The sequence below is a fragment of the Passer montanus genome, unplaced genomic scaffold (assembly GCF_014805655.1).
Source record: "Passer montanus isolate IOZ18808 unplaced genomic scaffold, ASM1480565v1 scaffold11, whole genome shotgun sequence".
NCBI classification, from domain to species: domain Eukaryota; kingdom Metazoa; phylum Chordata; class Aves; order Passeriformes; family Passeridae; genus Passer; species Passer montanus.
This window is the reverse complement of record NW_024357613.1, coordinates 23,082,217-23,106,079: the sequence shown is the minus strand read 5'-3', so window position 1 is coordinate 23,106,079 and position 23,863 is coordinate 23,082,217. Positions and strand designations below refer to the sequence as shown.

Below are 23,863 nucleotides of genomic sequence, written 5' to 3'. Positions count from 1 at the left end.
ATGGATTTAAGCATAACTTTTCCTTACTCAGTAGATCTGAATCTGGCAGTCTCTTTGATCAATGTTGGCTGAATCTGTGTAAGGAATCTAAAATTTTCCCTAAAGAAAAGAAATCCCTGATATGGTACAAAAAGCTTCTTGTTGATGCCTATTGGAGGCACTGCTATACTAACAGTGGAGAAGTTTCTGAAAATTATGCTAAATATACTTCAGTTTGGAGATTATGAAAGAAATCACTTTGACTAGAAGCTACTTCTCTAGTGAGAAATCTGGAAATATAGAAAGCATTGTAACATAAAAGTTAAAAATAATCCAGTACTTTACTCTTTTTTCTAATTTAGTGACTTCCACTGACTGCCTTAAATTACAGTAAAAATACACTGGTTTATATTTTTTCTTTTTCAACAGCCATGAGTAAAGCAATTACAGTGTAAGTAATAAGCACTGAACTATTGAACTATTCTGGTTTTGGTTTTAAATTGCGGATCTGTGGGTCTAAATTGGATTTTGGCCTGAAACTAAAAATGCAAAGCAACCTATTTTGATCCATTTTATACTTATAAAATACATAGATGCAATAAGAGAAATCTCTTAACCTGTTGAAAAAAAAGTAAGAACTGACATTAAATATTTCAAAATAATCTGTATTAACAGGTTACAAAATATTTATATAAATAAATACACACGCACACACACACGGGAATTTCATTGAAAAACTTGCTGTCAGCAGTGCCATAAGCTGAAATGCAAAACACCGGTGAATATGATGTGTGCCAAAAATCTTTCATTGTAATTATGAACATAGTTAACTAAATTAATGCATTATGAAAATTGAGAATGATATTTCACTTAGGACAGTTTAATTAATTTCAAAGTCATGGTTGGCTCTTGAAGGTCAGCAGGTTGTCCAGGAAGGATTTTAATGGTAATAACTGTACACTCCTTTTTCCTTCCATTCTCAAATTTGTTCAAGACCACAAAACTGACAAAATCCCAATTTAAATGTTTCATTTGTTTTTGAGTTGTAAAATATTCCTTGGTGTTTCACAGAATCTGCAGTTTTTGCTTCTTTGGTGGTTTTTAGGCATGCTTTGGGGTTCTCTGTGCCTGGGAATTTGAAGTGAGTGGCTCTTTGCATTGTAATTCCTATGCTCCAGGTTTAGTCTCCTTAAAATCCCAGGCCTTTAGTTTTGAGCTCATTCATAGAGACATGGTCTCCTAAGGCTAGCAGTCATTCTGGTATTTTAATGAATGCTATTTTTTCCTATTAAGCAGTCTTCTGTACTTCTTGATTATACCACTGCTTGTACTGTGTTCATGTGTCCTCTTTTTGAGCCTTGTCATTGCTTTCCTTTTCAGATATGATTTTCTAATTGATTTTACTGGGAGTTGTTTTGAAAAGGAGCTGGGTGAGCCTGTTATCAGTGTTTGTAGTCTTTAAAAACTCATAGCTTGTTTGGGCTCTCCCTGTTCATCTTTGCAGCCATTTCTGGGCTGTGAAATCAGCAGAGGCTGATAAAGCAGAGAGATTCACAGGTTTTGATGTCAGAAGGGACTGTAATCATAATGACATCTGACTCCCTGCACAACACAAGCCTGACAGTGTTGCATCTTGAAAGAACTAAGAATAAATCTGACCTTAAAACAGGTGGTGCTAGTCTTGCCATCAACACTTTTGGGTAACTAATTCATAATTGCCCAGGAGATAAGTTTTTAGACAATCACTTTGCTCTAAATGATGGAATTTTCTTGAGGAAACCCAGGTTCCAAGCCCAGACCAAGCCTGCTTGAGCTTTCTGCTTGTGTATCTCATCAGTCAACATGACAGTCAGCCAAAAGAGAAGGTGCAGAGAATTCTAAATGCAGGACTGGAGGGTGAGGTGAGGCTCGGGCTGATCCGTAGCTGCAGGAGTTGCTTTCATAGGGACCTTGGGCTGCTCAGCCTCTCCACAATCCCTGGCTGTTGGCCTCTGAGAAGCTGCTCACACAGCAGGGGTCAGTGCACAAGGGCACTGCGAGGAGCAGGGTGTCCTCACCTCCTCGGAGCATCACCTTAGCGTGACCAGGGTGTTTGCAGTGGCAGAGCTCATTAGCAATGGGCTGACTCAGGTGTCCCTGCACAGGACAGCAGCGGGACACACACACACACCTTGTTCAGTTTCCCAGATAAAAATAGATGCAATATGTTATTCTTGCATTTATGGAGTGGTTTGCACTTTACAGAGGAAAAGCTTTCTGTGTGCATTTAAGTGTTAACTTAAGAGGAATTTAAAAAGAGGCTTATTTTTTCTGGTAATTCTTCCAGAGTCTTTTATGACAAAGAATAATAGAAACAGATTTCAGTAAGTTTCTGGTTTTTTAATTGTTCCAGGGATGATTTGGGAGGTTTTAAATAACATTACTCTATTAAAAATATATTTCTATGCTAATATCTTCTGAAAGTGGATAAATTGGGAGTGATTTACATGGTTTTTTAGTTCCCTGCATTTGTCTGCATTCAGAGGTCTTTTACATCCTTTAAAAAATATGGCAGTTTTTGTATGTTTTTATTTTTGTTGAATATAAAAAAATTCTGATTAAATACATTGGTCTAGGACTGGGAAGACTTGTATACAAATTCCTTGCAGAACACAGACTCCTCATCTAAAAATATGAATATAATCTCAGAGTGATTTGTGAAAACATATAGATAGTTTGGTATACTATGCTAGGGGTAGGGAACAGCTTCAAGAGCTTATGCTGAAATCTACCTTTTTCAGGTGCTTCCAATAGTTTAAAACTTCATATTTTGCATTGGCCTTTTGTGTATTTGTTTTGTCCATGAGATTGTTTGCTTTAGAGCATTCAAGCAGAAATATTTCAGTAACATCCAAATATGAAACAGAGTTGTTTGCTTCCCCGTTATCTGCCCATCTTCTGATGTTACTTTTTTTCGTAATGTCCCTCTGTGCATGAGAAACAAGAAAATAACTTTTTTGTTGTTCACTTGAAATAGTGTTTCTAATTCAGGTTGCATTTCAGCAAATGCTCAGTCACCCACAGAAGTGTCATGAAAGTCTCAGCTTTCCATACCTGAGTCATGTTTCATTGCAAAAGTTGTTCCTGTGTTAGTGAAAATTATGTATATTGCACATCTAAGATTGAAAAGAGACCGGAGTATCTTTTAATTACCAACTGCTAGTCACAGTAAACCAAAAATTATCATAGACTCACTGAAAAATTCCTTCCTGACAGCTGTACTTCTTGAGTGAGTGCACACTGTACCAATATCTGAAAGCAGATTCAGAATTACAGTGAGAGACTCTGAAGAGCAGGAAAAGGTATACACCTTTTTAAGTGAGAAAGAAAAAAGGATAAAAACTGTCCTGTTACTACAGTCTGATGTGATTGTTCTTTTTTTCATTTGTCGATACAGTACTGCTTTGAAACTTTTTATCTAAAGCAAATAGGGAAATAATAAAATGGGTTTTTTCAGTCAGTGTGTGTGCATATGTGCACATTCCTCTACCAGCACACTGTGCTACAGAAAGTGTGGATTCCATGCATGCACACAGGCACAGGGAGCAGAGCAGTCTGGGATGGGGAGAGGCTTTCTGGCATGAATTTGAAGTGGGGAGGTTACTCAAGGGGACATGTTTCCTGAGACCTGAGAGGTACTGGGTAATAACAAATGTTTATTTGAAAGGCACTACTTTGCATTGAAAAGCAACACTTTACAAAGTGTTCTTTGAATAAAATGTTCACCTCTCCTCCACAGATGCATATTGCATGTTCTTACCTCCATCCTTACTCCAAACTGAAGTTTTCTCATATATTTAGCTATTAGCATGCTTGGCACATTTTCCAGCAGAGCCAATTTGCCAGTAGAACATGGCTTAATGTAAATCCATGGGTGGTTTGGTCAGTGGTGTTTCTGCTTTCACTCCATGTTATTAGAAGGTTCTGCTTTTGATGGCAAAATAAGTGAATTTTCCTCTCAGTCCCTCATGTTTCCTAGCATATATATCCTTCAGGTACACAGATATTCAACACTGGAATGTTTTGTGGCTACAGGGGTTTCACTGGCACAAATAGACAGCAAATCTTGTAAAGAAAGGTGCTGGAGAGCTGCAGTAGGTGTCCCTGTGACTGATTTTCTTCTTCCTCCTTCTTAAATTCAGGTATTAGCTGTGATGTTTTGGAGAATACCACCTTGCTCTAGCAGGAGTTTTGCATTTCTTGCTGATGTTCAGCAGGCTTCCTGATTATATCTCTGATTATCATTACCCAAATGGAGGTTAGGTGTGTGTGTGAACTGGCATGCAATGCACATGAGGAGGAATATTTTGTAGAAAGGGAAATGCTCTCACATACATGAAGCTGTACAGTGGAAGACCTGTCATCACATGTTTCTCTTTTTCTTAAAAAACCCTATTAACTTGCCTCAGTAGTTCAATTGAGTATAAAGGGTTCAGTTACTTGCACAGTGATAACTCATTTATTTGAATAAGTGCTCATTTTAATGATTCTTGAATGAGTGCTTCATTATGCATGCTATCCTTGTGAGAATGATAAAAATGAGAGGAGCAGACCATAGTGCCCATCTGTGGCTGAGGCAGATGGAATCTGGGTTGTGGAAGGAAGTCTTGCAGCCTGGCTGTGTCTGCTCCTTCCCAGATGTGTCCTGGAAGTGGCCTAGGGCTCTGATTTAAGAAAACATTATGAATACGCTTAATTAACTTGTAACCATCAAAAATAAACTTCTACATTTATTTGGAAAGAGTATTAGATAGCAAAGATGGAGTATTATAAATACCTGGCCAGACTTTATCACAAGGATCAAATAATCTTTCTTCTGATTTTGCATAATTGTAGTATCAAATTACAAGTGATGAATTAATACTTGTGTGGTCTTGTGGAAGAGCTGTACAGATCAGTGAAAGCTGATGCTAACTGCATTTTCAAAATAATAGTGTCACCAAGATAATTGTAAAGCTGTATTGCTTCTTGCTTGACAGAGGTGGTTATTTAAAAGTCAGTTCACATAGAGACAAAAGATCAGTTGAGCAAAAACCTGGCAGAAACAAATAAGAAAGAAGTGTTTCTTTAAATTCTTTTTCACTAGTGTCTTTTAATTTCATTTCTTATCCCTTGACTAGCAACTCCCTCAAATACCTTACTACCTGTGCAGGATTCACGCTCAAACAAGAATTGTCACTTTAAAAGCTTTTAAAGGATTTAAAAATTGAAATTATTTTTATAAATACAGTATTTTTAAAGCATAGCATCGGTACTGAAATTATAACACTTTAAAAATAATTTTACTTGTAATTATTTTATTGTTTTTGTTTTTAAGTGCTGCATGTGATCAGAAATTAAATTCTGTTTAGTACCTTGTTTAGTTCCAGTTCACAATTCACTCCACTGGGGCTACAAGAATTGCAGCATTACTTATCTTCTTCATTTCAGTTTGCTTCACGGGAGGTTTGAGCAGGGTTTTTATAATTGCTTCCCTACTATTGCAGACATCTTGCTCCATATGTTATTGTGCATAAAAATTTAAATCTGTTTTCTTCCTGAAAAGCTGCGCATAATTACTTATTAACAAGACTAATCTTATTCTTATCTTTAGGACATTCTGCTGATGCTTTCAGACCAGTCTGCAATTATTTTTTTTCCTTTTTCATTTAATCTATAATAAATAATCAAGTATGCCAGGGTAATGGATTTCACCTGAGGACCTGAACATGATTTGCAGACAACAATTAATTAATTAGTTTCAAAACCTGTCTTAAATAGGTGAAATTGAAATGCAGTCTGCCAGCACACAGTCATTAGCAGTATGTTGCACAAGTAGCTGTGGCTGCTCTATGAGCAGGTGGTGTAATCTGCTTCTCTTGACTCTCAGGGAAGGTACGTGCTCAATTGGCAACATGTTTAAAAAAGTAAATAGTTTAAATCATCTGGTTGCTTACTGGCATTCAGATGTAACTGTGTGCCATATGGACTTATGCAGGCTTACATTATGTCTGTAATACATGTTTCAGAATCGTGATCTGACGTATTTGCTGTTGCCTTTTTTGCAACATAACTGTTACTACAGGTGTTGTCCAGTCATTCTATTTTTACTTGTAAATGCATTTTACTATATAATGTAGCTAAACTGGAAAAATTTTAAAGGTAAACAGAGAATCTGGCAGAGCTAAACCTTGCAGAAACTTTTCATTATTCATCCTCGCTTATTTATACCAGAGGATCACTGGCTTTCCTTTATACTGACCCATCACTGACCTGTGGCCAGTAATTTTAAACAGCCTGCATTCTGTATTTTTCTGGTTTACTCTAACCATATTACTGCTTGAGTTGGCCTCCTTAAACATATTTAGGTATATGTATAGAATTTGCAATTAGTAGCATTGAAGCAAATAGTAGTTGTAGCAGGAGTCAAAAGCTTTGTTGTGAATATCATAAGGGTATAGTCATAAATGTGGAATAAAATGGGGAGTATTTTTAAGCTTGTATAGAATGCGTAGGAGCCCATTTTAAGCCCACATTCAGTATCTAATATCAGGTTTTTTTCAGTCTCAAATTTAAATCAGTTTGGAGTTCCTCCCTTGAAAGAGGGAAGAAGGGACAGGAAGGGAGAAAGAAAGAATTCAGGGAGTGAAGTGGTAGAGGGAAGAGGGAAGTAAGGCAAAGGCAGTCACAGAAGGAAGGGAAGGGGGAACAGAAATAGGCCATAATAATCTGTGAATTATAGTGGGTTTGCTTCCCCTTTTGTGACAGCTGTATGAAAATCTTTAATATCATTGAGCCTTAGTGGCTTCTAGAAATATGTAATCAAAATGTTTTCATTGGAGAACTGCTTTACACATCTGACCAATAACCAGGCCTTAAGTGTGTACACCTCATGTGTCTTACTGCCTCTCAATCACGTGTATGAAGCTGAATACAAAAGCTGTATTTTGAAAAAGGATGAAATAAGCAATATTTGAAAAGGTGTTTTCCCATTTACCATTTTCTAAATAAGTGATTAGCCTTCATTTCTGTATTAATTGACTCTTTTGTTGGTTTTCCTTTCAGAAGTCAGGCTGAGCAACGAGCTTGGGTCATCAAGCTGTTTCTTAAATTGTGGCCATAAGCATTATTTCCCTGATACTCAAAAGTTTAATTAAAAATGACCAACAGCAAAATTATTTTGCTGTCTTGCATGTGATCCATCCAGGTCTGCTAATTGCAGTGCAACAAATACTACTCTATTGCAGTAGACTGTAATGTTCCTTCTTAACTTAAGGAAATTATGCTACTAAAAGATTAACAGGAGCCTCTGTTGAGGTTTCCTTTCTTCACTTCAGTATTACCTTCTCTAGACCATGAACCTAGAGGAGGTTTTTAACCAGAATTGCTTCTAGTCTCATTTGGGGTTCTGTGGACATACAACAATGTCTTCTGCAAGGACTCCCAATTTTATACTCCTCTTTTTTTCCTACATTTATCTCTGTAACACTTTCTCTACCAGTGTTTCTTATGCAGTCTGCCTTTTGGAAGAAGTTTTAAGTGTCTATAGAGGACTAACCTTCAACAACTAATGATACAATTAGGACTTGTTTCTCAGTATTAAAGTCATTAAGTCAGTTATATAATCAGGTCATGGTCATTGGTCTACAGCCCTTCACTGATTTGAAATCTAGTGACTGAACTTTTTTTTTCTTGGTTTGGTTTTTTGTTGTTTTTGTTTTGTTTTGTGAGTTTTTTGGATTTTTTGTTGTTGTTGTTGATGATTTAAATTGGGCACTGCCTACAAAAATACATTTGTTTTCTCTTGGATGCAATACCTTCCATGTTAGAAAATATTAGTCTTGGCATGAATTTGTGTTTGCTTGATGCAGGGTCACCCTGGTGTAAGACTCGTGGACTTAGCAGTACATGGCTTACAAGTCTTTCTCAACTATATGCTTTTATTTTTCCACTTGCTAAAAATGTTGACAGGCCATCCATGTGGACTGTGCCTAACATACTGCATATAGGTATTCCAGATCTGAATCATAAGCCGCATAAGCCACTCTGAAACACATCAGGTTTGTTTGCTGACTTGGATACACCAAAATTTTAATGTGCATAGAAATGCAAAAATAAGTGTTTTCTGCTTTTGAGACACTTAATTTCATCTAACTCCATTCTTTTCCAGCATCCACTGTGGAGTCAGTCAGCAGTTTCCACCCCTGTGTTACATATCTGCCTTTCTTTTGGATTCTCTTCTGTGCAAGTTGTTCCTGCTGTACCTACTTACTCTTGTAAGCAAGAGCACAAGATTTCAGGCAATTTGCTATTAAGGTCTTAAGGATGACAAACAATACATAGCTCTTGCATAAGCAAACTTAAAAGCAAAGTTATCCTTCCTGCTCTAGAAAAGTTGGTCTGAATCATCTTTTTTTTTCCTATAAATCTGCCTTTGATGAAGAGAATCTTTCATTGTTTCCAAGTGACTAATTAACAAATGCCAGCAAAGTTCTATACTTTAAGAAGTGCTTTTGTTATAGATTAAAGTTCACAGCCTGTAAATGTTCATTTATATTGTGGGGTTTTGTACATTGTCTAGCATTTTTCAATATATAAACTCTCAGGAAGAGGGGGTTAGTATTGAAAATGTATACAGGATTCTTAAGGAAACCTGAGTGAATCAGTGGGAAGGCAAACTGACTCAGAACTGCATTCCTAATCTAAGAAAACCCGCCAAAATGTACAGTTAAAGGTGGCAAACCCCCAAAATATTCTCTAGAATTGTTATCTAGATTAGCTGAAATCTCATACATTTACTTTAACTCTTTGATAGGTAGTCAATTATTTTCATATTTCTTGAAAGAAATTACAGGAAGAGCCCTTAGAAGTATTAATGTCCAATCTAGTTAACTGTGGCATGAGGAGCATTTTTACGCAGGAGTAATTTGAAAGGACAATTTTAGTGCATTTTAAAAATTGCTTTTGTCCCTTTGCCTTCCCCTTATCCCCCCTGCATTTGAGGTATTCCTTTCCCTTGTTCTCAGGTGTGAGATAATTATTTCAGGTATTTAAAGAGTTTTTAACCTTGCAGTAGTAACTCATACTACTGAGACTTTTAAATAAAATAGTTAAGACTTATCACGCTGTTTTAAAACCTGAGTGAATCAGTGGGAAGGCAAACTGACTCAGAACTGCATTCCTAATCTAAGAAAACCCGCCAAAATGTACAGTTAAAGGTGGCAAACCCCCAAAATATTCTCTAGAATTGTTATCTAGATTAGCTGAAATCTCATACATTTACTTTAACTCTTTGATAGGTAGTCAATTATTTTCATATTTCTTGAAAGAAATTACAGGAAGAGCCCTTAGAAGTATTAATGTCCAATCTAGTTAACTGTGGCACGAGGAGCATTTTTACGCAGGAGTAATTTGAAAGGACAATTTTAGTGCATTTTAAAAATTGCTTTTGTCCCTTTGCCTTCCCCTTATCCCCCCTGCATTTGAGGTATTCCTTTCCCTTGTTCTCAGGTGTGAGATAATTATTTCAGGTATTTAAAGAGTTTTTAACCTTGCAGTAGTAACTCATACTACTGAGACTTTTAAATAAAATAATTAAGACTTATCACACTGTTGTGCATTGTTTGTTTTTGTGCAGTCGCTAAATACACACACATGAATATGTAAGTGCTTCTACTTATAAAGAAATTTAAAATAAAAAGTGTAACATTATAATAGTCATTCAAGTAGCCTAAACATTCACTAAATATTAAGGGATCCCATGAGAACCCACATATTGAAGCTGTTAATACTTTTAAATAAAAAAAGTATTTCTGAAGCAGCAAGTCTTTGAAATTCATCATAGAGAAAGCCAGAGGCTAGAGAAGTACCTTTGATTTTTGTCATGAATTTCCATTGTGGTATAGCAGAATTGTAGGCTGTCAGAAATCCTGGCATTTCCTTTCTGATTGCTTTCCTCAGAAAAAGCTTGGCAGCTTCTCAACATAACAACTGAATATGAACATTCTGAAGAGCTAAATACAAATATTAGAATCTTGCTACCCAACCAGCTGCAGCCCACATGGCACTGGGAATACAGCAGCGATACCCGTGGCAAGAGAAGAAAGAGCAGAGGAAGGTCCCTGATGTGTTCCCTCCTTCTTGCCAAGGATTTGCTGTGCTGCCTTATGTCCTTTCCTGTAGGATCTCTGCCTGCTTCTGTTCTCAGTGACAGAATACAACTTGCTTGCTAAATACCAAAAGCATTGTAGTTGTTGATGGGAGCACTGCAAGCAGGAAGGAAAGTGTTAAAATTGAACATTGTGAATGTTTGTTGTTTTAATCATGCATGACAGATTTTTGCAGATTTAGGTAAATATTTTCTTGTCTATGGTGTGCCAGCACTGAGCAGCAGCTGGTTCTTTGCAGATCCTTCATTCCAAGGATTAGGTTTATAAATGCTCTTTGGAAAGTCCCCATGAAGAATGCCTGGAATATCCCCTTTCATCTTCTCATTGCCATGACTTGCTGACACTCAATTCTGTATGTATGGAAGTAAAGCTTCAGAGGAATTAGTGCCTCTGCTGCTGGCCAGAGTGAGGAAGTGTCTCCTGTAATTTGGTCAGCTCACGATGAGTTCTCATTAATCCTTCAGCCAGAATAACAACTACCAAACTCATAGATAAAGATCACATTTATAGAATTAATGCAGCTCACTCCCATCGGTTTTGCAAGATAAAATTCCCAGTTGCCTGAATTTCAAGACGTGACAGAGAAGGTGTCACTTTAAGGTGTTGTATATGTGACTTGCTAGCTTGGCCTGCAATAGCTTTCTGAAAGGTAATGCAGAAGGCTTCTATACAGACTCAGAGGTGACCTTATCACTCTCTACAACTTCCTGAAAGGAGACTGTGCTCAGGTGGGGTTGGTCTCTGTCCCGGCAGCAACTGACAGAACCAGAGGACACAGTCTTAAGCTGCACCAAGAGAAATATAGGTTGGATATTAGGAAAACTTTTTTCACAGAAATAGTGATAAAGTTGGAATTGTCTGTCCAGGAAGGTGGTGGAGTCACCATCCCTGGATGTGTTCAAGAAAAGACTGGATGAGGCACTTGGTGCCGTGGTTTAGTTAAGGTGTTCAGCCATGCGTTGGACTTGATATTTAAAGTCTATTCCAACCTTGTCATTCTGTGAATTCTGTGAAAACTATTTGTATAGTTGCCTTACGTGGTTACCCACCTTCATAATTTTCTAATGGTTTGCATTGTTTTTTCTTGTTGTATTGCAGGAGATAGTTAGAAGTTTTGTTTTATGTTTTCTGGACAGTGAACTTATTTGTATGATTTTTTTGGTGGTGTTGAACTTTCCTGATGTGCTGTTGCAGAGAGAAATTGTTGAAGTTATTGAAGATTGCTAATGTAGATGTTGGAAGTTAACTTTTATTCCATATAAACTGTAAATAATTCTGTCAGATATGTGGTTCTTTGTTCTTGGGGTGAGAAAGGGTGGTGGCATTTAAAGCACTGCACAGCATTATGGATTTTTGTCATGCAATGCCCAAAGTAGGCCACATGTGGGTTACAAGAAATCAATACTTTTGCAGTATAGGGTAGATCTTCAGCATTATTCCTTACTAGGTTATTGATGTTGGTAGGTGTCACTAGTAAAGCCTGCCCTAAGCAAGCAGTTTTAGTAGAGGACTCCTGTATTTTTATTGTTTATAGCAAAGGAGTTGTTAAATGCAATATATAACCTAGAGAATAATAATTCATATATGTGAAACAAGTGGTAATGCTGAGATAATGAAACTGTCAAGGTTTCACAAAACAGACTTACTGAGAGCTAGCAGTAAAGGCCTTTTGTTACATTTATGCTTGATTGTCAGCACACATCTATTAAAAGGTTCATTTTGATGTCCTAAAACTCAATGAAGATTAAAATCCACTTAGTTTTTCTTATCAAAAATGGAATAAATAAAGCAGAAAAACTCCATCTCTTTTTATAGTCTCTGTTTGTTTTCTTTAGGCCTTACAGCAAAGTTTACAATTACTACCAAACACAGCAAAATTTGCTTTAATTTTGACAAAGATGGGAGTGAAGATCTCTGAATCATTGAGTTGCAGCCTTTGGTCAATTGGAAGTCTCCAGCCCAGCTTCCTGCTTAAAGCGTGGCTAGTGGTAATATCTGAACAGTTTGCCCAGGGCTTTATCCAGCAGGGTCTGGAAAACTTCCAAGAATGCAAACTGGACTGCCCTGGGCAACCTGCTCTACTGCTGGGGTGTCCTTGTGGGAATAAGGGGGTTTTCCTGTATCCAGGCAGAACTGTTCTTGTTTTCATTTGACCATTGTCTTTTGTCCTGCCACCACTGCAAAACACCTGATTTTGTCCCTCGGGAACTTCCCTGTAAAGTACCAGAACTGCTGTAAGATTCCCTGAAGCCATCTTTGCTCCAGGCTGAACAGGCTCCTTCAGGCAGTCTGCACAGGGCAAATGCCCTCTTGGTGGCTCTCCCCTGGATGCACTCAGGAGTTGTTTAATAAGTGTATCTGTTGGGATTGGCAACTTCTTTCTAGATAAGCCTCTGAATAGAGTTAGTTTCTGAAGGTGAGAACCATCTAAGCAAATACAATGCACATGGATGGGCCCAAACTAGCACTAACTTACCCTGTAGCATGCTAGGTGCCTCAGAAGTGAACATTGACCTCCGTTTACTGTGTCATGTTATCCACTCTGTTGCCATGTCACCATGTACATAATCTCCTGTTTATCAAGGATATGCAAGATATTTCAGCTATATCTTTTTGTTTTAACCAATAAACAAATGTATATGTGTCTTTCATGAACCTTGTCACTGGTACTTTTTGTAGGAGTCGGTCATTTACTGAAATTGAAGATTGAGGACTTTGAAAGAATGAAAAGAATACTCTGTATTCTTACAGAGTGATGATAGTTTAGAGATACTGAGCTTTAAAATGGTACTTTCCCCACTAACATGCAAATTAAATAAATCAGCTTACTGAAAAATGTTTTTTAGAATATTTGCATAAAAACAGTCCTATTCAACAAAATTATACTTTCTTCTCTGTATTTATATGTTTTTAAATGTTAGAGTGGGGTGTGTAGTTTACTTTTCTGTTGAAAAGCATACTCATAGTGTCAAGACAGTAAGAAGGATAATAGCATATGGCTCTACTGGTGCCATCAGTTAGGTTGAGCATTTTGTCAGATTCATTAAGAGTCATTTTGTGCTTGATTTCAGCAGATTTTCCTGTTCTGGAAGGATGTCACTGAAACCAATTTTAAGCTTAATCACAACCATTACTTAAAAAAAAAAAAAAAAAGGGTTGATAAGATAAAAATACTAGCAGTGACAATCAAAGATTATTTTAATTTTGGGGGAGGAAAGCCAGCATAAAAACTGTTTTCTGCACTGTCTTCACTTTTAGTTGATCACTGAAATGTGCTCTTCTATCTGTACCCACGTAGGTGGTGGTAGTTCCCTCTTGCTGTGCATAATTTCAGTGCTGTGTGATATTATGCACAGCAAGTATCTGCTCTACCAATGATTTTCTCCTTCCTGGAGGTGTAACATGCTTGCTTAGCTGTTCCCAAATGAGGGTCATTTTTGATGAGGGTGATAATCAATTTGACAAGGTTTGGAAAGTTCTCCCAGAATTCTGGTCTTTCATCAAAAAATTTCTGTACCTATCCACTTTTCCTGGAATGGTTGGAAGGCCACTGTATTTGCTTCAAAAGCATGAGTGGTTCATTTTAAAAAGATCTTTGCATTGTGGAAAACAAATATGCTTCAGAAAAAAAAGGCAGTTTGTAAGGAAGCCTCCTGTGTGACACTAGAGCTTTCTGCCTTGAGGAGGTTTTCTTGACTCAGGATAATGTTGTTATGCCTAAAAGAAACAGAATGTATGGAATAGGCAATTTTCTGATGTATTTCTGCAGTTTGAATTATATCAGTTTTTCTTCCTTGCTGGAATCCACTGTTGTGTTCTTGTAAGTACCAGGGTGGAAATTAGCTCTGCAATTACAAAAACAAAAGTAAAAACACAGCAGTGAAATCTTTCTTTCCAAAGTGATGCAGCGAGTAACTAATCCTGCAGCTGTTGTTGCAGCTTTAATTAAAGGTAGGTACACATTATAGAATACCTCACTGAAGTAATTTCCTAGTCTTGGTCTCCTTAATTAATCAAAACTTAGAACCCTGAATACCATATTTGCTTTGTCTTTTCCCATGTGCAATACTCCCTTCTGCTGCAAAACAGGCAAACTGGGGAAATGTATACATACCCCTATTAAAAGGAGAAAGAAAAAGAAAGTTTAATACATTTAAAGACCAGACTATTCCATGACCTTTATGGAATCTACTTCATCTGAATTAAAACCTATAGTTTATGGTCAAACATCCGTTTTGGTTTATAGAAATCATTATGCAGAAATTACTTTATCACTGTTAATGACTTTTTACATATTGTGTGTATCATACGTGTATCGTATGCATTGTTCAAATTTGGCACTCTTCTCTAGCAGCTGAACCTAATTATGTTTGTGTTTAATAGATCAGTTGAGTATTGCTAAGAGTAAATGGGCAGCCTAATGAGGACATGCAACAAGAGTCACCTCTGGTTTGTAGGAAATGCACAAATGGATGCCCATTTAGTTGTCAGATCATGACTGTGGCTTTGCATCTGTGTGCTCAAATTCTGGTAAAGATTTTTCAGACAGCACAAGCTTCGGTTTCAAAAGATAATTCCTATTCCTGTTCTGGAATTCCTTTTCTTGCAAGACTACTTGATGCTTTGCAGAGTTACAACAGAGAAGATAACTGGTTTAAGAATAATTCTACTAGTGAAGGCAAAGAGGGTCCCCTGTTCATTCCCAAGTGAAATATCTGCACAATAATGCACACGCATCTTTCCTATGTCACCAACTTACTGGCCTGCTTGCTTACGTGTTTATTTCTCTACCTTCATAAAGATAGATGTGGCCATTCCAGTCAGTGCTGGGTTTTAATTTTTGTTACATGTTCTTGTGGGTTTTTTCTGCATTTTTCCAGTTTAGCAGTCTTTGCAACCACAAAATGCTGCAAACCTGTGAATATCTTAGATATCTGCCATAGGAAAGTGTTAAAATTATTTTTTGAGGGCTGTGCGGTGGGTTTTGAATATTTCAGTACTCGTATCTCTGTACACTAATGAATCCATTCTGGATTTTTTTTCTTACATTTAAATTTATCCTAGAGTGCAATAAGCACCCTTTTCTTGAAGATATTAAGAAAAGGAAAGTCTGGGAAGAAAATAGGGAGTTCAGAGGAAGAGGGAAACAGGTAATGAAACAGACTATTTGAGAACAGATTATTTTTTGGTCTTTACCTACCATACTTGATCTGCCTTGGCAGTTTTCTTCTCAGATGCAAGTGAAACAAGACAGATGAATAAGTAGGGTTGCCTTGTTCAGTTAATGCTGTGTATCTCAGAAACAAGACCAAGCAGAAGGTGCAGTCTGAAAATTATGAGATCCTTGGAGTCAAGATAAACATTCGTGTTTTCAGTCCTTAGATAAAGAAACATATTCTGTACTGGAGATAAATAAACCTAACGTTTAGGTTTTACTTTCAAAAATCAGTAAAGGAAATGAGGTTGTGCATTGGCATGTTACCTAACATTTTCGAAAGAATGGAATTCTTTGATGCTGTTCAGTTCCTCTCTGACTGGTCGATTTGTGAAGACTGTTTATTGCCATGTAATGAAGAGGCCAAGTTCATTCCTTTTCTCTTATTCAGGATTTGTCTTTTTACCTTTTCTAATTGTTTCCATTGTTTTTTTACTTTATGTAAGTCATCTCTCATTTATATTTCTAGTGATTTAATTACATGTTTGGCATAAATGAAACTTTTAGTTCTAAGCAGGTGGAATTTAAAAAAGGTAATTTGTACAGCTGACTGGAGACATAACTTTTACCTGTTTGTGTGCAACAGCATTTACCTGGGTGAGGTAAATATTTCAGTTCTAGAATAAGATGAGTACTTGCAACTTAACAATTACACCGTTAAAGTTGATGTACAGGTAGTTTAAAGATTAGTGAAAATTGTAAAACCTGCTCTGATATGTTTTACTCTGATATGGAGTAAAATTTGCATCTAAGACATCTCATTGGAACTTTTAATGAAAATACTAGTGGATAAAAATAATACCTTTAGAAGTTACACAGGCACTTATTTTTCCTCTTATTTTCTTTCACGTTTCAACAGTAGTTCTTCCCAAATTACTAATGGTATGTCAACAGTATAACATTTCTATATATATATCTCCAAAATACCACTAGAGGGACATTGATTTTCCAAATCAGACACACTCGCTTTATCCCTGTGGTTTGAAGGGTGTTGGTAGCTGATGTTCAGCATGCTGATCTTCTCAAGCCAAGCTCTCATGAGCTGAGGACGTTTTGTCCCAGTGAGAGTGCCTCCAGCTCTTCAGTGTCTGCTTATTAGCTACTTCAAGCTCTTGAGCCATTAGCTTTAGAGAAAATAATGAAAAACTGAGAAGCCTTGTGTACAAAAATTTTATCTGATTTTTTTAAATGCATACTGAAATTTTATTTTGAAGGTTTTTCCACAGCATTTGTATTGCTGTATTCCTCCCCCTTTCTCTTTTACTGGGTTTCCTTTTCACTTATAAAACCAGTCACTATACACACCCATATCATGGTTTAATCCTGGCCAGCAGCAAAGTTCCGCACACCCACTTGCTCATTCACCCCCTTAGTGGTATGGAGCAAAGAACTGGAAATAAACCCTTGTGGGTTGAGATAAGAACAGATTAATAATTGAATAAGTAAATTTACTATAGTAAAGATAGAAAGTAAAATGTAATAATAATAAAATAATACTATTGGTATTTATAACAGTAATTTGAAGTAAAAGGATAGAGAGTTGCTCACCACTCACTGACCAATGCCCAGACAGTCCCTGAGCAGTGATTGGCCCCTCCCAGCCAACTCCCCTCAGTTTACACACTGACCATGACATCCTGCAGTACGGAATATCCCTTTGGTCAGTTTGGGTCAGCTGTCCTGATTGTGCTTCCTCCCGGTTTCTTATGAACCCGCTCACTGGCAGAGCATTGAACATTGAAAAGTCCTTCACTTGGGGTGAACACTACTTAGCAACATCACATCAGTTTGTAATTGACATTATTCTTGTGCTAAGTCCCAGCCATGGCACGGTACCATCTATTAGGAACAAAATCAACTTGATTCCAGACAAAACCAAGAGAACCCACAACTCATTTTCTGGACTTTGGTATTTGTGACTAGTGTCGCACAGGTGGTCACTTGATTTCTCAAAAAGAAGATCCAGTGGTCTTGAAAGCTTTCAGGTTAAGTGGAACAACATGGAAAATAGAATATTTTAATGTATAAAAAATGTTCGTGTATTAGCTGCTCAGCACAGGCTTCAGTGGAAATTCTATATATGAGTTTATACAATACAATAATTTGTGTCTTTCCTGTTTGATTCAGGTCATTGCCATTGTTATGGATATGTTTACAGATGTGGATATTTTTAGAGAAATTGTGGAAGCATCTGCTAGAGGGATTGCAGTGTATATCCTGCTTGATGAGTCGAACTTCAGTCACTTTCTGAAGATGACAGAGAAACAAGGCTGTCAAGTTCAAAGGCTCAGGGTAAGGCACACTGTCTTCTTTTGCATGAACGTTCACTACTTACTCCTCCACAGCCCAGTGAAAAGTGATTGTTGTTGGAAAAGTGGTTATTAAATACTGATTTTTCAAATTAACAACCAGGTATAAATAGGTAAGCTCTCAGCAGAATTTTCTCTACAGATACATTTTTTTAAAGCATCAAGTGTCAAAACAAGAGTATTTCATAGAATGTCATAACTTCCATATATATATATATATATATATTATTAAATTTCCATTATTGTGTATTTAGGAGTACTGCATATTTGAAAAACTAAGCCATGATTTGGTTCAGTCTTGTTGGAGTATGGATGATACTTCTTAGTCCATACAGTCCATACAAAGTTGTGTACTTTCATTTTATGATTTCTTCTGCGTTAAAATACTTTAGGAGGCCCAAGATTCTATTTTAGTAGTGTTTTCCTGAAAATCCATATTTTCATGTCTGTGCTCTGTCCTATTCCTTTTACACATTAAATATGTAACTTTATCCTGTAAGAGAGATAAGAAGATGACATTTACATACTCATGAGATGTCCTGCACTGCCTACATATTTATCAGGTGTCAGAATATAAACCATGAGCTGCACTGAACTGACATAAATGCATCGTGATGAGTTTTCTGCAGTGTTTCAGACTCAACACCTCTGTCTCTTTTTCTCTCCCTTTGAATCAGTAAAAAAACCGAGATGCAGTGATGAACAAAACTGTATTTTTTAATTCACATTTACAACTAAGTAGTCTTCTGTATGGAAAAGATAGAGGATTTTGTTCATAAATCTTCATTACATGTCTCTGCAGACAATTTTTCTCATTTGTAGTCTGACTCCAGTTTCAGGGCATGTTTTCTTCTTTATTGAAACATGTGACTGAAAAAATGGATGGACCATATATTCTGTCATTATTTTGTGAATTCCATACAGGAAACTAGGAAATCAGGGGTTACTAGGATTATTTTTAGTCTTTTCTGCAACATATTTTAATGTTTAGTCTTTTCTGCAACATCTTTTAATGTTTCTTACTTACATCTTGATATCACATCCATCAGTGAGGCTCAAATAATTCTTTTCCTCTACTTTCCCATTTCTCTTTTCCAGTTTCATTAGTTTTCTGGCTGTACTACATTTGTCCTCAGTAATTATTTGTTTCTTTTTTTTTTCTCCTCTACTTAAGCTTCTTTGATTAACTTTGTCACTGATCTGACTTGCTTGGTCAGCAATTCCTTTGCACAGAGAGATGAAGAGTTGTTGCAGATTCAAACTTTTTATTTCCAGGTGATTTTTCAGAAATTAATAAGTAAATTTTTTAACTTTTCTTTTTTTTTCTGCTGCTGACATGTATTTTACTTGATATTAGATGAGATGCTGGAGGTTCTGTGCTCTGGAGAAACCTCTTTTTTTACTCTCCTGCTAATAATGAAGAATCATTTTGCTGCAGGAGGATATTAAAAGCTATTTGGCAGGACCTGTTTATTACCTGATAATCTTCTCAATATTTTTAATGAATTGCGGGAAAGGGAAAATTAAACCACTAATTGATTTTACTTTCCTTCTGTGAAATCTACTCCCAGATATGCATGTTTAAATACACAGTAGGAGCTGCTCTTGAGACCTGCTTGCAGCCTGTTTTTTCTCACCAGTGTTACCAAAATCATAAGAAATTTTCCAGTACTTCCACAACTAAGGCAAATTTGGTTATTGAATAGCCACTCACAACATGATGTTCTGTGTGTGGGTGAATTTCTGTGATAAGGACCAGACTCCAGTCAAGTCTTGAGTGGTCATTGAGTCATATTTGAAGTCAGAACAGAAGCAAACTTGAAAACTACTTGGCATTTGTACTGCACATATGTGGTCAATAGTTATGTTTTAAGCTGACAATCTGTCACAAGTGGAATCATCCAGGGATCAATTCTGGGCCCAATGCTGTTTAATATCCTCATAAGTCATCTGGATGAGAGGATCAAGTGTGCCATAACAAAGTTTGCTGGTGATACCAGACAGAGTGAATAAGTGGGCACTTTGGAAGGGGGAGCCACCCTGCAGGAAGACCTGGATTAGCTGTAAGGGCTAAAGAGACCCTTACAAAGTTCAGCAAGCATGAGGGTAAAGTCTTGCACCTGGAAAAGCATAATCCAGGAATGCAGCACAGGCTGGGATGTGACCAGCTGGGGTTCTGCCCATTACATGCTCAGTGTGAGTGGGCAGTGTGCTGCTCCAGCAAGCAAAGCCAGCAGGGTGCTGGGCTGCATCACCAGGGGCATCACCAGCAGAGATTAACAAGTCGTTGTCCCACTCTGCTCAGCACTTGGAATAGTGTGTTCTGTTTTCATCCCCACTTCTTAAAAAAGATGTGGACAGGCTGGAGAAGGTCCAGAGAAGGGCCACAGAGATGGTGCAAGGTCTGGGGAGATGTTGTATGAGGAAATGTTGAGAGAATTGAGTTTTTTTGGCTTTGAGAAGAGAAAGGGAGACCTTATCACTGTGTTCTAGCATGGAAAGAGAGGCTTCAAAGAGGATGGAGACTGATTTTTTAAAAGGAGTCACTTGGAAAGGACAAAGGGTCTTGGGAACAAGTTACTCCTGGAGAGATTCCAAGAGGAAACTTTGTCACAGTAAGAACAATCAGCCATTGAAATAATTTCCCCGGCGTAGTGGTGGATTCCTCAACACACTGGACACTTTTAAGATTCAAGTGGGCAGGTGCTGGGGCCATCTTGACCAGATTGTACTTTTGCAAAGAATGGTTGGATCAGATGATCCTTGAGGTCCCTTCCAACTTGGTATTCTATCATTTTATGACCTCTTTTATCTTACTAGAGAGGAGAGGCACAGGACAATAAATTATTTTAGTAATTAGGAACAATGAGAAATTTGACTATTTTTCCTTTAAAACTATTAGGCTAAATATTAGGTAGACATCCATTTTCTTCTTGTGCATATTCTTGACAGCAAGTATGGGGCAAGTAATGGAACACTGATAAAAGCAGTGCCTACAAATAAAAAGTGCTGAAATGAAATATTTGAGACCAGTATATTCACTGTACCTAGTTGTCACATTGGAGAGATTTTACTAAGAAAAATAAATGTATAGTGGTGAATAATGCTTCAAAATTTTAAATCATCATTATGTGGCACTCTCTGGAATTGAAATGTAAAGAAAATGTACAGAAAGTGTGCATGAAAGAGATTAGACCTTGTTTCTTGTTCATCATTGGGTGCCATTTAACTGGATAGCACTGATGGCTATCCTTAAACTGCAGCCACTGGATGTTTTAAATGTTCCTGAGTGTCCTGTAAACTCTTGGACAAGAGAGAAGATCCATTTGTAAGTGAATGATTGCTCTACCCACAATGATGCTGTGATGAGCACGCTGCTGTTAGGAGAGTCCTATAGCCTGAGGATGAAACCAGGCAGGAGGGTGAAGCCCAGCATTTCATACTAGATGGGGCTTGTAATTCAGTATGTGTGTGTTTACTGCTTCTAATCCCAATGCATTGTTTCCATATTCCAAATATGGTTTGGGTGATTTGGGATTTTGGGTGATTAATAAAAGTGTGCATTCCTGGCACCTTAATTAGAGGTTTGAAGCTGGTGAAGAATGCTGGATGAACTGTGCAGGAAAAGGAAGTGTTATGTGAGAAAGGTAAGCATGATCTCTGGCACTTGTCACATTCCCATCTGGTAATGGATGACCTACCAAGGGAGGAAAAGAGTTCAGAATCAGGGAATAAGGATGGAAAAGCTACAAGAGGAAAAATACTGAAGAGAAGGTAAACAAAAACTACAGTGACTACAAGTTTTTTTAAAACCTCCCAGGAATTTAATGTAAATAATTTTATTCCTTTTTTACATATGCCTACTTAAAGTTATATTTCAACTTGTGTGTACCTAAGGCAAAGCTTTTTTTTTGGTGTAGTATGGTAATTTGCAAGCCATTAGACTTGGTTGTGCCTCCAGCATTGATTCCCAAATTATATCCTGTCCAATACTGATCAGACATTACCTGAGTAACATTTAATGTGTTCAACTGGCATGTCTTTAGGCCAGCATTACTTGTTATGGGTACATGAAAATGTATAAGCTGCTCTCAAGTTACCTTTTTCAAATTATAATGACATAAATATGATTAAATATAATTAAATATATCTGAAATACACATATAATTATGTGGTCTATAGGACTGGGTAAAACAGTCATCAAAGTAAATGCAAATTTCATTACTAATTCACAGGATTTTATCGAAGTAAGGGGTTACTATTATGGCTATCTATAGAATGGGTAAATTTCAGTATTTTCTTCTTTTTCAGGAATTACTATTTCCATAGTATTTATCTTTCAAATAAAGGCTTTTAACATAATTAATTGAAGCTTGAATAGCTGCTGGTGAAGAAATTATTTTCTTCAGTGGGCTTGTTCAAAGTTCAACAGAATCACTTTGGAAAAGCACAAAAATTGATTTTCATCAAGAAGAAAACTTCTAATTGGAATGCAGAAAACTTAAAAGAACATTCAGTTGCAAAAGTGATTAGCAGTTAGAGATGCAAATTTATGTTAACCTGGCATTCAGTAATACAAATTGGGTTGTAATTAATTCTTTTGTAGCTATTTCTGAAAATAGACCTAAGTATCTACCTGTATTTTTTCTTTTAAAATTTTTACCTTTTAAAATGTTACAGCACTTCTAGATAATACTCCTGTATTTATCTAATGAAGAGATAAACTTTATATTTTATATTTGCTAGACGTGTTTTACATTTGCTAGATATACAGCTCACAAAAAAAAGTAATTCTTAAATGGTGTCTTTGTACATTTTAATTGAGTTGAGCTTTTTCAAAGCTTGACAAAAATGCAAAGCAAAAACTCTCCTAATGGTGAATGAAGTTTAAACAACTTTGATAACTCGAGTTAAACCCTAATTTTCTAACTCAGAAGCTTTTAAGTGCAACTCCTGTTTCTGCGGTTGGATTTTTCATTTGATAAAAGTTTCAAGAGGTCAACACTGAAATATAGACTGATTTAGAAAGCACGTGTTATTTGGAAGTGTGCTTTCATGTCATGGATATTTTCTCCTAATTTTTGAATTTTCTGTTTGGAAAGATAAAGTTCATTGGATTGTAGTAGATGCTGTCTTTAAAACTCCTACAGCCTCTTTCTGCCACAGCTTCATATGTTTTAGGCAAATGTAGAAGTGCTCCCATAGATAATGAAGGCTTATGTCACTGTATTGCAAACTCAGTCATACTTTATAGACTGGAATTTTAAATTAATTTGTAAGTTTGAACATCTCTAAAGCTTCCTGAGAATGGGAAGTGAAAAAGGAGATGCTGGTCTCTTCCCCTTGGTATCCACTGACAGGATGCATGGGAATGGTTCAGCCCACCACAGGAGGTTTAGACTGGACATCAGGGAGCACCAAGGGAGTTGTTAAACAGTGGAACAGGCTTTCTAGGGAAGGGATTGACCCCCCAAGCCCATCAGTGCTTGAGAGGCATTTGACAATGCCCTTAATAATTTGTTTTAACTTTTGGTCAGTTCTGAACTTGTCAGGTAGTTGGAGTAGATGATCATTGTACCCCCTTTCCATCTGAAATAGTCCTATCCTATCCTATCCTATCCTATCCTATCCTATCCTATCCTATCCTATCCTATCCTATCCTATCCTATCCTATGCATTTATTTAATCCTTATCTGAAATAGTCCTATCCTATCCTATCCTATCCTACCCTATCCTATCCTATCCATTTATTTAATCCTCCTGATTTTGCAGTCTTTTCCATTTGCTTCATGAGCAGCCCTTCCACCTTTACAGAGCACCTGTGCTATGATGTGCAGCCTGCCCTTGTGGCAGTCCTGCTGAAGGTGACATTCCTGTCTGCTCACAGCTCCTACATTCCACCATTTCCATATGTATGTCATGTATGTACAGAGTATGTAATAATCGTGTAGATTCTTGGTTTTTACTGTCAATGCTAAATTATGGATTCTATTCCCACTGGAAAGCTTAGGGTTCCTAGAAAAACTATTCCAAGTCTAGAAACTACAGTAAATATTGTGATTGTTCACAGTTATCTTCCAAGCTGCTTTTATGTCTTGTGAAGCATTTTGTCTCATATTTACATGAAGTAGATGCTGGTAGTTGGTTTGCATTGAATGTAAATTTTAGTTTTT

At 36.9% G+C, this 23,863-nt stretch overlaps 1 protein-coding gene across 1 annotated transcript in view; it reads left to right on the top strand.

Moving 5' to 3' along the window:
* FAM83B (family with sequence similarity 83 member B) overlaps positions 1 to 23,863 on the top strand; it is a 55,544-nt gene that overhangs the window by 19,185 nt on the left and 12,496 nt on the right. Inside the window, exon 3 of the mRNA XM_039729961.1 lies at positions 17,509 to 17,673. Within this exon, the coding sequence (XP_039585895.1) occupies positions 17,509 to 17,673 (165 nt within the window). The remainder of the gene's footprint in view (positions 1 to 17,508; positions 17,674 to 23,863) is intronic.